General features: G+C 46.0%; 1 protein-coding gene across 3 annotated transcripts in view; it reads left to right on the top strand.

Annotated features, from left to right (window-relative positions):
• Positions 1-11,117, top strand: part of Plpp4 (phospholipid phosphatase 4) — a 129,271-nt gene extending 118,154 nt beyond the window's left edge. For 2 of the 3 annotated variants that reach the window (XM_074078193.1, XM_074078195.1), the window contains exons 7-8: positions 3,445-3,697; positions 10,577-11,117. In XM_074078193.1, coding sequence (XP_073934294.1) covers positions 3,445-3,697; positions 10,577-10,667 — 344 coding nt within the window. In that variant the 3' untranslated portion in view covers positions 10,668-11,117. The remainder of the gene's footprint in view (positions 1-3,444; positions 3,698-10,576) is intronic. The other variant, XM_074078194.1, reaches the window with a different exon arrangement.
• The last annotated feature ends 2,793 nt before the right edge of the window (positions 11,118-13,910 follow it).

Raw genomic sequence — 13,910 nt, 5'->3', positions numbered from 1 at the left:
CAGGGTGGGAAGAGATGCTGAAGCATGGTTTGGATAAGCGGATACACCAGGCATCAGATGCAGATCAATGCCTGAGACCGTGTGGCTGGGAGTGGTCAGGAGAGGGCCACATGGCTGTGGCCAGAGCCCTCCCATCCTCTTTATTTTTAGCAGGGACTTGGATGAAGTCTCATCATAGGAAGGAATGAGGGAGGGAGTCACTGAGCCAACAGCAACAAGGGCGTATTTCCTCTATACCCTTGGAACTGGGTAATTTTCCCACAAAATCATTACTGCCCATACACAGCTGGTGCCCATATAGCTAGGGCATTTCCCCATGAAGAATAATATAGACCCAATGGCCTTGAATGGACTGCTTCTCCTGAATCCCTGTGAACTGCTGCTTCTTCTTTGAGCACAGGAACAATCATTTCTGAATATTTCACAAAGCCATTTCATAGAGTGAATGAAATAATATATCCAAATGTACTTTGCAAATGAAAATACAGAACCCAAATGCAAATCAGTGTCACTATCGTATTTAGTACATCGTTTGTAAGGAAAGATGTGTTGTGTTTCCTAATTGACTTTGTGGCAGAGGTATTTTTGCAACATGAGCTGCATGTCAGCTGTGAAGACTGGGTTTTCACTTTTACTTAGGCAATGTGGATTTGGAAAGTGATCAAGAATTTTAGAATGGAGTACATTTTTCCTTTTTCTTGGAGGTTTCCAAGAGCCTTTGCATTGTGATCTTGTACAGACAGCCTATGACATGAGTGTGGCCCCTCTGGAACACTGTGGAGTGGCCTGTTTTGTCACCATCTAGGTCTTGGCCTCAGGGACTGCTAGATACTAGATGCAGTCAGGGCACTCCCCAGGCCTGCTGGCAAGCACTTCCTATCCAGCAGGCATATAAGGTAACTTTGAGTAGCAGAGGGAGAACTTGCAATACTCCAAGGGAAAAGCAAAGCAAGAGAATTGATGTTCAGTGATGTTAAGGGGCACATCTGGGGGGCAAGCCAAAACTTTGTGATGGTAGGCTTCTTCAGGCAAAACTGACTGCATCTGTCACTAAAAATCATTCGCATGGCCCAGTACCAGCTCAGCTCTGTCATTATCTGTCCTGTTTGCACTCTGATTCAGCTGGGGAGGAGCATGCCTTTCCTTGGGTCCTCAAATGGGCTAATCCAGGTTCATCTTACCTAAATTCCCCTTCATAAGCCTATCACTGTCTACATTAGTTGTTCTCAACTGGGGGATAGAGAGGTTGATTATACCTCAGGGGATAGTTATCAATGTCCAGACACATCTTTTTGGTTATCACGAATTTGGCAGTGGTGCTATAGTCATCTAATAAGAAGAGGAATACAGGCTAAGGGACCATACTAACCATCCTACTATGCACAAGACAGCCTCTCCCCCTACAAAGAGCTATCCAGCAAATGTGGAGGTTGAGTAACTCAGCTCCACCTTCCTTTCCCTTGTGAGGTGTTAAGACACAACAGCATTTTGGGAAAGGGTAACTCACTTCATTTAGCACTCAGTTATTAAGGGAAGGATCAAGGAGGTATCTGACGTTTGCAGCGTGATAAAGGGATGGACAGCAAGACCTCTGGTTGCTGTGTAGGTAGATATTTGAGGCAGGAAGCCTGATTGAGACAAACTGCTTGTTTTCCTTTGGTGGACTGAGCTACCCAGTGACCAGGGTGCAGCCATTCATCATGATGACAGTCCACATGGAGCTCCAGAGCACCAGCAAAACCCGTGTCCTCCGTTACTGACTTTAGTTAACAACATTTGTATTACGAGATTTTATGACTGCATTTCAATTCTGATTTAAGCAAGTGTGCCTAATGTGGAAATACATCTGATTACTCCATTACATATTCATATCCAATAAATAGCCCATCATTTCAAATGGCTTGCTCTGTTGGTTATCATGATATTTTTCTGTTATTTTTGCCTCCTCAGCTCACTCCAAATTCTCAAGTCTGCTGTTTTATTAAGAGAGGAAAATATGGTGCACAGACATAGGGAGGGCCTATGAAACATTTAATAAAACTCCCCAAAAGTAAAACTGTCTGGATCAATACTAAATCTCTGTGTACCTGGTGTTCCCTGTGTCTTTGTGACATGCTGGTCTTTGGGTTGTGGGAGCTGGAGAGTTTCCTAGACGATTCTGATGCAAAGTCCTGTGCCTTGCAGCAGGGCTTATTTTTGAGGGCAGCCATGTGTTTTTGAGCTTTAAAACATGCGTGGTAGAGAAAGTAAATGTAGAGAAAGAGTGGAGCCTGTCAACATGTTGTTAAAACATCTCTGGCCTCTTCTCCACACTCTTATGCATTTATGGCTTCTGGTCAGAGAAGAGTCACAGCTGGGAGTGGCAGGAACTTGTTGTTTACTCCATTGCTGGAAATAATAGCAAGCCACCCCACCCAGGTCCCTACTCTAGATTCAGGCTTCTCTCATGCAACTTCAAGTTTGGGGGTAACCTTTTAACTAACACTGGTTTTTCAAATCATAGGTCATTTTAAGTGGCCCTGGGTTCCTGTGTGCTGTTTCATTATCAGAAAGTGTATCTGCCTCTGGATATAAAATAGAAAAGTGAGTCTCAAGGAAGGTAACAGTCATTCTACCCACCCAGGTTGAGGTTGGAAAATGTCCAAGTCAGTCACAGACACTTCTGTACAACTTGACACTTTTTAGGACGATTGCTTTTGCCTTCACCAAACTTTGCCGATGGGGCTGTGAGGAGAAAGGGAGATGGGATGAACTCACATGTAGCCAGCAGACTTCAGGAGATTGTTGGTGCTTCAGTGTCCCTGGGACCAGAGAATGTGCTGGATTGTTGCATGTATCACAAAAGATTTGTAGCTCATGCCTGGGGTCTCAGCTCTTAGGAGGTGAAGGTAGGAGAATCAGTCTGAGGCCCTATCTGAAGAACAAACTAAAAGGCCTCGGGTGTGGCTCAAGTGACAGAGCACTTGCCTAGCAAGTATAAGGCAAGTTGAGTTCAAATCCAGAACCACCAAAACAACAAACAACAGAAAATGTTTTCAGTTTCATAATAGCCAGACAGAGGCTATTGCCTCTGGAGAAACACTCTCGTCATGGCCTGGTGGTACAGTACCCAGTTTCTCTCTTGAGTTTTTCTTCCCTTCCTTCTACTCCCCTTCCCTCTGCCTCTGTATGTCTGTCTATCTGTCTTTCTTACACACACACACACACACACACACACACACACACACACACATGAATAAGGGCCACACTGTTAACCAGGCTTTTCTTGGACTGTCAGAAACAATCTCTAGGTTTACCACATGAAGTGACTCAAAAGGGAACCCTCTGAACTATACAACTGTTCGTCCAATTGCCCCCAAGACTTGGGTAGAACAAATATCCCCTGGTTCTCCCTCTGATTTCCTGGGTCCCAAGTGAACAACTCTCACCTTGATTTCTCTCCAGCTGGATACCTTGTAAGGCAGGACTGTGTTTGCATTTGTCACCACCTGACAACTCCTCCTATCTGGGAACCTCTGTGCCTTGATTGTCCATGTGGGGCCACCTGGCTCTGGCTGGTCCCATGGCTCCCGCAGGAGGATGTGAGCAGACTGCAACTCCGGATCACCCCTCTCTCCAGTAAGAGCCCACTGGAAGGAGCCCTGGGCCTCAAGAGAAGCCTTCCTAGCCAAGGACTGCTACTGTCCTTTTGCTCTGGGTGAGCTGGTTGCTCCCAAGTTGCACAACCTTGCTTCACTGTCCTCAGAGATCCCTGCTCTTCTCCACTTCTGTGGTTTTCTGTGTTTCTCTTGCTCGATATATTTCCAGAGTCCACCCTCCTCTCCCCACCCATGTCCCATGATCCTTGTGCATTTCCTGGAGCATTGCTACCTGCCAGCCATTATCCCTTCTCCCTCCTTGCCCCCCATACTGTGGCTGAAGGTAGCTTTTAGAACTGTGAGTTCGTATATATGACCTCTGGAGGAATAGTCCAGTGACACCTTGCTCATGCAGCATCAAAGCCCACGTTCTGCAGTAGACTGCAAGATCCTGTTCCTCATGGAGATGCCCCAGCCCCTGGGCTTCTCACTGCTCCTTGAGCAGGCCAGGCCCGTCCCACCCAGCACCTTTGTACCAGCTCCTCCTTGTGCCTCTATTGCTTTTCTCCTGAGGTAGGTATCTCTATCTTGTAATGGCCACCTCATTTATATTGTAGCCTGCCCCGCACACTCTCTCCCTCTCCCCTTGCTCATTTACTACCTCCTAACAAGCTAAGCAACGTAGTACATACTGACTGTTGTCTGTCCCTAGCCACCAGGAAAGGGGGGGTAGGCAGACTTTATGTGGCCATATTATCTCTGTGGCAAATGTTTCATTTGGTTGTTGTATGTGAAAGCAGCTATAGATGATATGTAAATGAGTAGGTTCACATTGTACTTAAGCTCTGGAATATAATCTCCATGTAGACCAGGAATTGGGTCTTTTTTGTTGGCATGGCATATGGTAAGGACTTAAGGTTGTCTTAACAAAGAACCTGAAACTAGGTGGCTTAGAATGAGAGAGATGTATAGTCTCACAGTTCCGGAGGCTAGATGTGAAATCACGGTGTTGGTAGGGCTGGTCTCTCTGTGAGACCAGCAGGGAAGGACCTTTCCTCACCTCTCCCAGCTCCTGGCACCCACATGTTCCTTGGTTCATGGCAGCATAATTCTCAGCTCTGCCTCCATCTCCACAGGATGCTCCCTGTGTCCCCTCATGTCATCTTCCTTCCACATGTGTTTGTCCTACATCTAAGTTTTCTCTTTTTATGAAGATACCAGTTATATTGTATTAGGGTCCAACCCAATGACCTTGTTTTATCTTGGCTACATCTGTAAAAACTCATTTTCTAGGTCACATTCTGAGTTACAAGGGGTTGGAACTTCAACAAACCTTTTGGAAAGACACAATTCAGCTCATAACAGTGTCCAGTAAAAGTGTGCAGAATGAACAAATGATTTTGACTAAATCATGTTCCTTTATTTTGTTTTGTTTTGTTTTTAGACAGGGTCTCACTATGTAGCCCAGGCTAACCTTGAACTTGTGATCCTCCTGCCTCAGTGCTGGGATTATAGTTGCCACCACACCTAGTCTAAATCATGTTCCTTTCTTACTAGTGTCATTTTTTCTTTATATAGGTGTGATGTCCACAGCCTAACTGTGCTAGGGCAATGGAGTAGATAGAGAAAGAGAAAATAGAGAGGGGGGAGAGAGAGACAGAAGAAAGGGAGAAAAGGAGGGAGGGAGAGAGGGAGAAAAGGAGAGAGAAGGAGAGGGACGAAGAGAGAGGGAGGAAGGGAAGGAGGGAGAGAGAGAGAGAAAAAAGAGAGAGAGAGAGAGAGAGATCTGTGCAGGCTGGACCAAGAGCACCTGTCTTTACCTGTCCATTTTCTTCCTTTCACACTGCTGGCTTACCTGCTTACCACAGGGCGAGGGCTTTAGCCTACCCAAGCAGAGACATGCTCAGCTCGCTGCCTTGCTTTCTCTCCCGTGATCAGCAGTCTTCTCTGCAGATGGTACAGGTTGCTCAGCAATCAATGTCCTTGTGTCCACATCTGAATTCTCCGTTTTGTCCCCTCTGGCCAACTTCCATTGCTGCCTTCTCTTGGCTAGAGCATTGGGGACAGAAAGGGGGCATTTTAGGAAGATGTCATTTGATGCTCAAGCCCTGTTTTTTTCCAGGATCATACAACTAGTTTTAATATAGCAAGTCATATTCTCTATGAGTTCTTTCCCTTTAAAAGTAAAATTTTAAAAATTACCCTTTAAATATCTATTCACTCACTCACTCATTAATGCTTCTTTGTACCTGCATGAGTCAGGCAGCCATGGCTGCTGCTCTGCCCACCCACCATGTGTGAGATAGCTCATGTATCCTCTGTGCTGTGTAAGTTCCTTTGTAGAAACTTAGTCACAAGAACAGGAAGACTCAGTAGTAGTAAAATCTCTGGAAAGAATAAAAAGAACCCCCTTTAAAAGCACATGAGTCTACCAGAATTGAATTTTGCTCTGGTGTCTTGGGTCATGAAACCCAAGGCATACAGGTCCCGAGTCAAGCCATCTTAGTGATGCTGGGTGTCACCATGGTGACAGCAAGGGTTGCCTTCCTCCTGGGGACTTGACAGCTCTCCTTTAGGATCCCTTGTGCTTGTTTTTCCAGAGTAGGTGAGCATAGCCTTACATGTGGTATGGCAGACCATGTGAATTCCTTTCCTGTCCTTTGACCTCATAAGTAGGGGTTGGGTTTGTGCCTGTTTTATAGGCAAAGATTGATTTCCAGGTTGGTTCATAGTCACTTCAGTGCCATTGGAGGCCATCTGGTGTTGGTTCCCCACCTCTCCTTTTGCTTTTTAATAAAGAACAGCTTTATTGATATAATTTGCCACCATAAAAGTCTCCTTTTTAAAAAGCGTACAGGTTAATTTTTTAAATATATTCAGAGTTGTAAAACCTTCATCACTATCTAATTTCAGAACATCTTTTATACCCCTATATGATCCCAAACCTGTTAGCAGTCACTCCTCATTCTCATTTCCTCCAGCCCTGGCAACCACGAATCTTTCTGTCTGTGTTGGTTTCCTGTTCTGGACGTTGCATGTAATTGGAGCCATGCAGTAGGTGGCCTTTAGTGGCTGGGGGGGGGGTGGTGTTGATTCCTTCTTGCATCTTGTGGATTTATTCAGTGTATTTAGTTCACCAGACATTTACCCAATAAAACTGCTGAGCAGAAGCAAATATGAAAGAAGCAGTCCAGGGTGCTAGTGGGGAGACAGATGTAACACCGAGTAGTGGGTATGAGGCTGTGGGGTGCACAGGCGGTGGCAAGGATTGGGGAAAATGTTCTCCATCCCACACTAGGTGGCCCATCGCCTGGTATCCCACAGTCTCAAACCCCCTTGTTAGAGGATGGGCCTACCTTCAGTTTCTCAAATCTGCCATGCCCCTTCTTACCTTTCTGGGCGGCTTCAGGCATACTCTTCCCACTGCAAGGAAAACTGCAGCTTCTCTCCTTGCCTCCAGATCCCCACTTCTCCTTGTTGATGTTTGCTCATCCTTCAGGACATGCCTGAAGAACCCCTGCAGCAGAACCCCTGCTCCAGACTAGCTCAGGGCACTGTGCTGGGCCAGATCGTGCACACTTCTTTGAGTTGCTTACCTATGACTCGCTGCTGAGCTGGCAGTGGCCATTGTGCTCCTTAGGACTGTAAACTCTGGGATGGCAGGGTCAGCCTAGTGTCCTCCGCCTGACCCTCATGCCTGATACCTGACATGCAGTACACGTGTATTGAAAGGATGACATAGGTACACAGTAATGACACAGCAGCCTTTAGTATTCTAGGGACATTGAGAACTGTTTATTTCTATTTTGAGCCCTGCAGTCACAGGCTGCCATATTTGGAGTGAAGTCAATCCCAAGTGGCCTTTGCCCAATAAGGCCTGCTTGTCCACTGTCTGCTATTCTCTCAGCAGGATGTGAATATGAGTTAATTAAGATAGGAATAGCCCACCTAAGCCCCTTGATGGCAAACTCCCTCACAGTGCAAGCTGTGTCTTGGGTCTTACTCACCACCTTTATAGCAAACAAAGCCCAAGTGATAGGGCACCTGCCTAATAAGCATGAGGCCCTGAGTTCAAATAGTAAACGAGCACAACTCAGTGCAGTGGATATTGAGATTGCCATTTGCTAGGTAAGGAAACAAAGTCAGAGAGGTGAAGTGACCCGCCTGACATTGGCTGTAGGTCTCAGCCTGGGGGCTCCTCAGCATGGAGATTCTTGGTTCTGGGCAAGGGTAGGTGCTGAGTGCTTACCATGTCCCTGGTGCCTCTGCACAGCAACTTTCTCTTTTGGTGGGCAGCAGCAGCCCACCACCTCCTAATTACACTGGTGTCTCTCAGAGCCTGTGCCCTTCCCACTGGCTGTTTACCAGAGCCAATGCTCAAATATATTCCTGGCCTTTCTGCCAGAGGGCAGCCATACAGCCACACTACTGCAGTCTATCCATTGTTTAGATTTGAACTCCTATAGGGAGGAAATGGTGACAATTACTCAGTCTCTTCCTTTGCCCAGTTAGATTGACTTTTGTTTCCAAGTGATGTTTAGTCCCAGACAAGGATGGATCTATTTTCTAAGTGTGCTGTGGCAAAGTACCCAAATAATCTTGATACCTGGTCTCAGGTGGCCGACCCAGAGGACGACCTTCCTGGAACATAACCACAGGAAGGCCTTGTCTCATGCTCTGATGTTACTGATGAGGTGACAGAGGACCAGAAACGGAAAGGGGCTAAGATGGCAGCTGAATCTAACCTCTAAGTTACTGTGCATCCTTTTCCCTCAACAAACTTAATTCTGCTGTGAGCAAGGTGTTGGCTTGGTGAGGAAGGATTCGCAGCCAAGACAGACGCAGCGTCTGTCCTCATAGAGTTCTGAGTCCAGCATTAAATGACTCACAGTTGTACAGTTTGTCATTATTGCCACTCTGATGGCAGAAGGAGTGGAGAGGGGCTGACCAACTCTGGAGAGCTTGTCAAGAGCAGAGGTCAGACAAGGCTTTTTTTGCACAGGAGATTGAGTTAAGCACTGAAATGTGACTAGAAGTTGAACAGGGGAAGGATGAGAAAAAGGGATTTCCAAGAGTGCAGGATGGGATCAGCACACGGGGAGCCCTGAAAGGGGAAGAAGCCAGTGTGTTTGAGGGACAGATAGGAGGACTGTGAATGAAGAAGTGGCTAGGATGTATGACGGCCAGGCAAGCATCCTGGAATGATACCGGGAATTGTTGGTTCTCTAGGTGTAGTGGCAACAATTCCACCAAGCAGGAGAGTGGCTTTATCTATTTGCACTTGAACCAGCATCACTAGCTGCTTTGTGCAGACCCTGGTCACAGGGCAGCATCTGCACACTTGGCTGCCCGCACTAACGTTCATGCTGTCATCACAAAAATATCTATGACGGCTTTTCTTTCATTGTTACTTGTTTATCTTTTAAGTGCCTTTTTACCTGTTTCTCCATTGTACATCAATAAAATTACATGCACTAAATTGCTACATTTATTTAAAAGAACTTTAAAGCTATGTGTGATGGAATGGATTTTTCTATTAGCCTACGAGAAGTGCTGAAGTTAGAAGTGGTTCTCTGAAAGATAATAAAATACAAAAATCTTGCCTCCATCCCCCAAAATTATTCTGATCGATCTAGATGGAGCCTAGATACCTATAAAATAAAAACAAATGAATGGTAAATATGTTGCAGCAGTCTAAGCACTGAGCAGTTTGTTTTCTGAAATGATACATTTCTTTGACATCCTTTCCAAATTTTCCCAGAAGACACAGGGAATTAGCTTGTAATTTACAGTGAGGTCTCTACACAGTGCGCAGCTTCCCGGGAAATGTTGGGACTGTACCACCCTGAGCACTGATCCTCTGGGAAGCACAGTTTCCCCTCTCCTGAGCCCAGGTGGACCACTCCCTCAGCCCGTATGCCCCCTGCATTCAGAAGGCTGGGACCTCAGCAAGTCATGTGGTTATCCAGCCTGAAATGAGCCTATCAGAGTCTAGCACAGCACCCTAGACCAGTGCAGACCACATAATCAGGACACCAGGGTTCAAGCTCACTTCTACTGGGCAAAGCGAGGCGGATGCTACCTGCCTAAAGGAAGTTTTCACGGTTCAACAAACAGGACAGTAAATGCAAAAGTGGAAGCACCCAGAGAAGGGAAGTTCAAGCATGGCAGTGACCTTAGCAGGTGTTTGAAGTTTCTTTTGCTAGGGGAGGGTTCCCATTGTGGTAGGGCATTTTGACAAAAACAAATCCATGGAGACAGTTTAGAGCACACATGCATGCAAATAGTGAGAGCTGTTGGTGTGGTCCATTGCATAGGGTCTTTCTCTATTGGGCATAAGCTGAGCTCCGTTTGGTGTGGGGCTGTCCCTTGGTGGAGGGACTTGTCTTGCACGCAAGTGTGCCTTCCTGCCTCATCTGTCTTCATCACCTCCTCAACTTCATGAGATCAGCAGCTCGCTGGGGGAACTGGGCCCCTTACTGCAGAGGTCTGCTGAGTTTAAGTGTTTTATTCATTTTGTGACTCAGGTTCATCTCATCCCTGGGAAACTGCTTACCTCCAGGCAGAGACCAGTGCACCTGCTTGGTTTTTTACAGTGCAGCAGCAGGACCACAGGGCTCTGGTGAGATTTACCTGAGAAAGAAATCATAGCCCCTGAGGGTGTTCAGATGCAATATATGGCTGGAGTTCTTCCAAAGTTTAAAATTGATTTTAAAAATCAGAAATATAAGTCTGAGCTCATGCACTGCTCAGGCATGAATTAAACAAATAAAAGGAAGAAGGAATTGAGTGTTTGGTTTTTAACACTGAAGTGACAGTCATCAGAGGCCACCAGGATTTGTAACTTGAGCATGCTTTCTTTCTTTCCTTTGGTCTTCCAGGGGTTCCTAGAAGCAAATCAGTTCCTAGAGCAGGTGGGAAGATTGCTTTCTGGAAAATGGAACTGCCCGCATATGAAGGAAGACTAACAGGTTTCCCCGTTTGTGTTCTCTGCCTAGATTCTTTCGTTGGTGGAGTGATTGGGCTCATATTTGCTTACCTTTGCTACAGACAGCACTACCCTCCTCTGGCCAACACAGCATGTCATAAGCCGTACGTCAGCCTCCGAGTCCCCACCACGCTGAAGAAGGAGGAGAGACCCACGGCTGACAACGCCCCCGGCATGCCTCTGGAGGGGATCAGTGAGGGCCCCGTATGACACCAGTCCAAGAGGATGGACACTGAGCCCTGCACGCTCTTCTACCCCAATTTCATAACACAGTGGAAAAGGTTTTCTCTAGTGTGTTTCTCATCAGTTTCTCAGAGTTCCCCTTTATCTGCTTCTATTTTGGCCCGTGGTGTTCTTGCCTCTCTCAATGTCTCCTTTCAATATTTTTGCAAGGTTAGGACACCAAGAACAATCTCTGAGAGACACACGGAAGGAGGCTACAAGGATCAAGCGGGCAGCTCGACCTATACCTCTATCTGAAACGTTTGCTGTGGCAACTGCCTTCCTCTGTGTTCATGGTTGTAATACATAATAAAACCTCCCATCTGGAAGAGTTGGTGTTGGCTGTCAGTAGGGCGAAAGTCATTCAGAGTCACGATGCTGGTTTTTTTAGCAAGGCCTAAAGCCAGCTCTGTCCCTAGGTCATCCCAGGCACTGAGCTCAGAAGCAAAGACTCATATGTGAGCTTTCGCCTTCTCTAGGCACATTTCTGAAATGGGTTTGAAACACAGAGCTACAATTTAGCATGCCTAGAGCTAAGTGGAATTCAGACTTGAGATGAGTGGCTTCATGCATGGACCTCCACCAAGAGCAGTGAGTGTTTGCATCCCTGTCAGTCAAGGCTGGGGACCAGTTCTGTATGTAACTCACCCCTGTACAGAGAATTCTACAACCACCACCTCCCATCCTAAGGAGTTGTGTGACTAATGGCACAGGTCAAGAATCTGTGCCAAGGGCGCATATAAAAGAAGTGGCTGGATGACCGACTGTTGGATGTAAGAAGCAGCTTTGGGGTTAGAGTTTCTCCCCTTTGGGAACTACATCTTGAAGAGCTCTGCTCTAAGGAGTCTTTGGTGGCAGCAGAGTCTTGCCCCAGGCTAGCGGAAGTGGTGACACGTAGGGACCTGGGAGAAGGTGTGAGCACCGTGTCTCTGGCTCAGGTCTTTGCATAGTTGAACGCGGCCAGCCAGCATTATATCTTTTCAGTCTGAGTACAGAGCTCCTTGCAGATTTTCCTTTTCAAAGCTGAGGATGTCCCCCTCACTCAGTTCTGATCGGCTGCATTGTGTGGCCATCCAGATTCTTGCTGCCAGGTGGTGCATCTTTGATGGCCAAACAGTGTCATTTTACAGCAGTTAGTGTAATCAACTGCGTTTTGAAAGATTCAAGTGACTGTATAAGTTGCTGGCTGAGCAGCTCTGGCTAGGTGTGCCAGGGAGATATTTTTGACTGGCCACGTGTACCACCTGGTGAAGACCTGCTTGACAAGCCCCAGTGCAGTACCCTCCAGCTGGGGTCCCTCCAGTCGGTTTTTGCACCAAGCCATGTGATTGTCCCATGGTGGGGAGAGAATGGAGAAGGCCCGAACTGACTTCGAACCAAAGTTAAACACTTGATTTCTAAAAATTATAGCATCTCCCTCACAAGAAACTTTGAAAATCAATATGAGATACTTCAAAGCAAAATCATAGTCATTCGTAATAAAATTCATAAAACACAATTTTAAATCCAGAGCTAAAAATTATATGAAATTACAAAATTAATCGTTTAATAAAAATTCTACAATTTTCAAAAATAAAGCCCCAAGTAGAAATTCAGGAAAAGTTGCTACTGTTCAAAAACCCCAACACAGTCCACATACTTGTTTAGTGGGGGCAGGGGGCAGTATTTAGAGTTGCGCTCAGGGACTGGCACTTGCTCGGCAGGAGCTCTACCACTTGAGCCTTGTATGCTTACTTGATTCTAATTCTAGTTTCATCCAAGTATCGCAGTTGTAGACAGAAGGAAAAGAATCATAGTTTAGTTAATGATCACTTAAAATTCTGGCCCATGAGGTCTACCTTTATATAAACACTCAGCATTTAAAGATAAATGGCCAGGAAGGGCTCTGCAAAGTAACAAAGAAGAGAATTTTGTTACTGCTGATAATTAGACTGAAAGGCCTAAAATAGGCCATGTAAAAGCTTTGATTAAAACGTAATTAAAATTGCGAAAGACGTAAGAGCACGAAACACATGGCAGGTTCCTGAGGCGCCATAATTAACAGCCTAAGCCAGTTCACAAGAGGCAGGTGTTTCTGTGGATCCATATGTTTTAATTTCACGCTCTGTTAATGTGAGGAAAATGTAATGGGCAAATAAAATGGTGGTGGAGGAGGTTAGTGCACCTCAGCTCCTGGTCTCTCCTGGAAGTGAGGGCTACTAGTGCAGTCGCTTTGGGTGGCAGTTGAGTAGTCAGAGCCCGCCCTGGAAGCTGCAAGACTTTTCCTTCACTGAGTAAACCTGCTCAGCATCCTTATTAGAGATCATTAGCTACAATGGAAGGACTAGGAAGATAGTAAATGAGACAGGCCAGGGACATCGGGGGACAGTGAGGACTGGAGAACTAAGGAGTCCACACCTCAGAGAAGTGGTGCTGATCCTCTTTGGCCCCAGGTTTTCTTTGCCAGGTAGGAAGCCAAGCTCAGAGTTGCGAGATCTGGTTTTTTGGAAGGCGTTAGCATTGTGACCTACATGAGCCAATCTCATTCTGGAAGCTGGAACAGAACGGAGCTATCTTAATATTAGGCAGAATCTAGAGAAGATGAAAGAGGACATAAGCCCCTAACTCCAGGGACCCCAGATCCCCCATTCCCTGCCTTCCCAAGGTGGTCATTTAGTTCTTCCTTCAGTCCCGTGAGCTTCCCACAGCCTGTGAGTCAAGTGTTTCTTTTTCACTAGAGTTCCTTTCTGTGACTTACAACTCAAATTCTAAAGAACTTAAATTTCATCAGTCCCAGCTTTCCAGGTGTGAAGGGATTGACCAAGGAATCTACAGTACATCCCCTGATGACATCAGGTTTCAGAATCTCTCCCATTCTTCACAGCCCAGTTCTCTCAAGGTCATTCCATCTATCACCAAACCCCAGCTAGTTATTTCAGAGAGTTCCTGGCAGTTTATAATCTCAACTGGAACATTCCCCAAAGTCTGCATTCAGTGATTTACAAACTTTGGCACACACACACAAATTGAAAAACCCAGTAGCTACGGTGGGGAAGAAGTGATTGACATACTGGCTTGATCTTGTTCTCTGTCCTTCCCAGTTTAAAATAAACAACCAAAAAGCACTTTCCTAGGATTTGCAA

This window comes from Castor canadensis, chromosome 7 (genome assembly GCF_047511655.1).
Source record: "Castor canadensis chromosome 7, mCasCan1.hap1v2, whole genome shotgun sequence".
NCBI lineage: Eukaryota > Metazoa > Chordata > Mammalia > Rodentia > Castoridae > Castor > Castor canadensis.
This window is presented reverse-complemented; position numbering and strand designations above follow the sequence as displayed.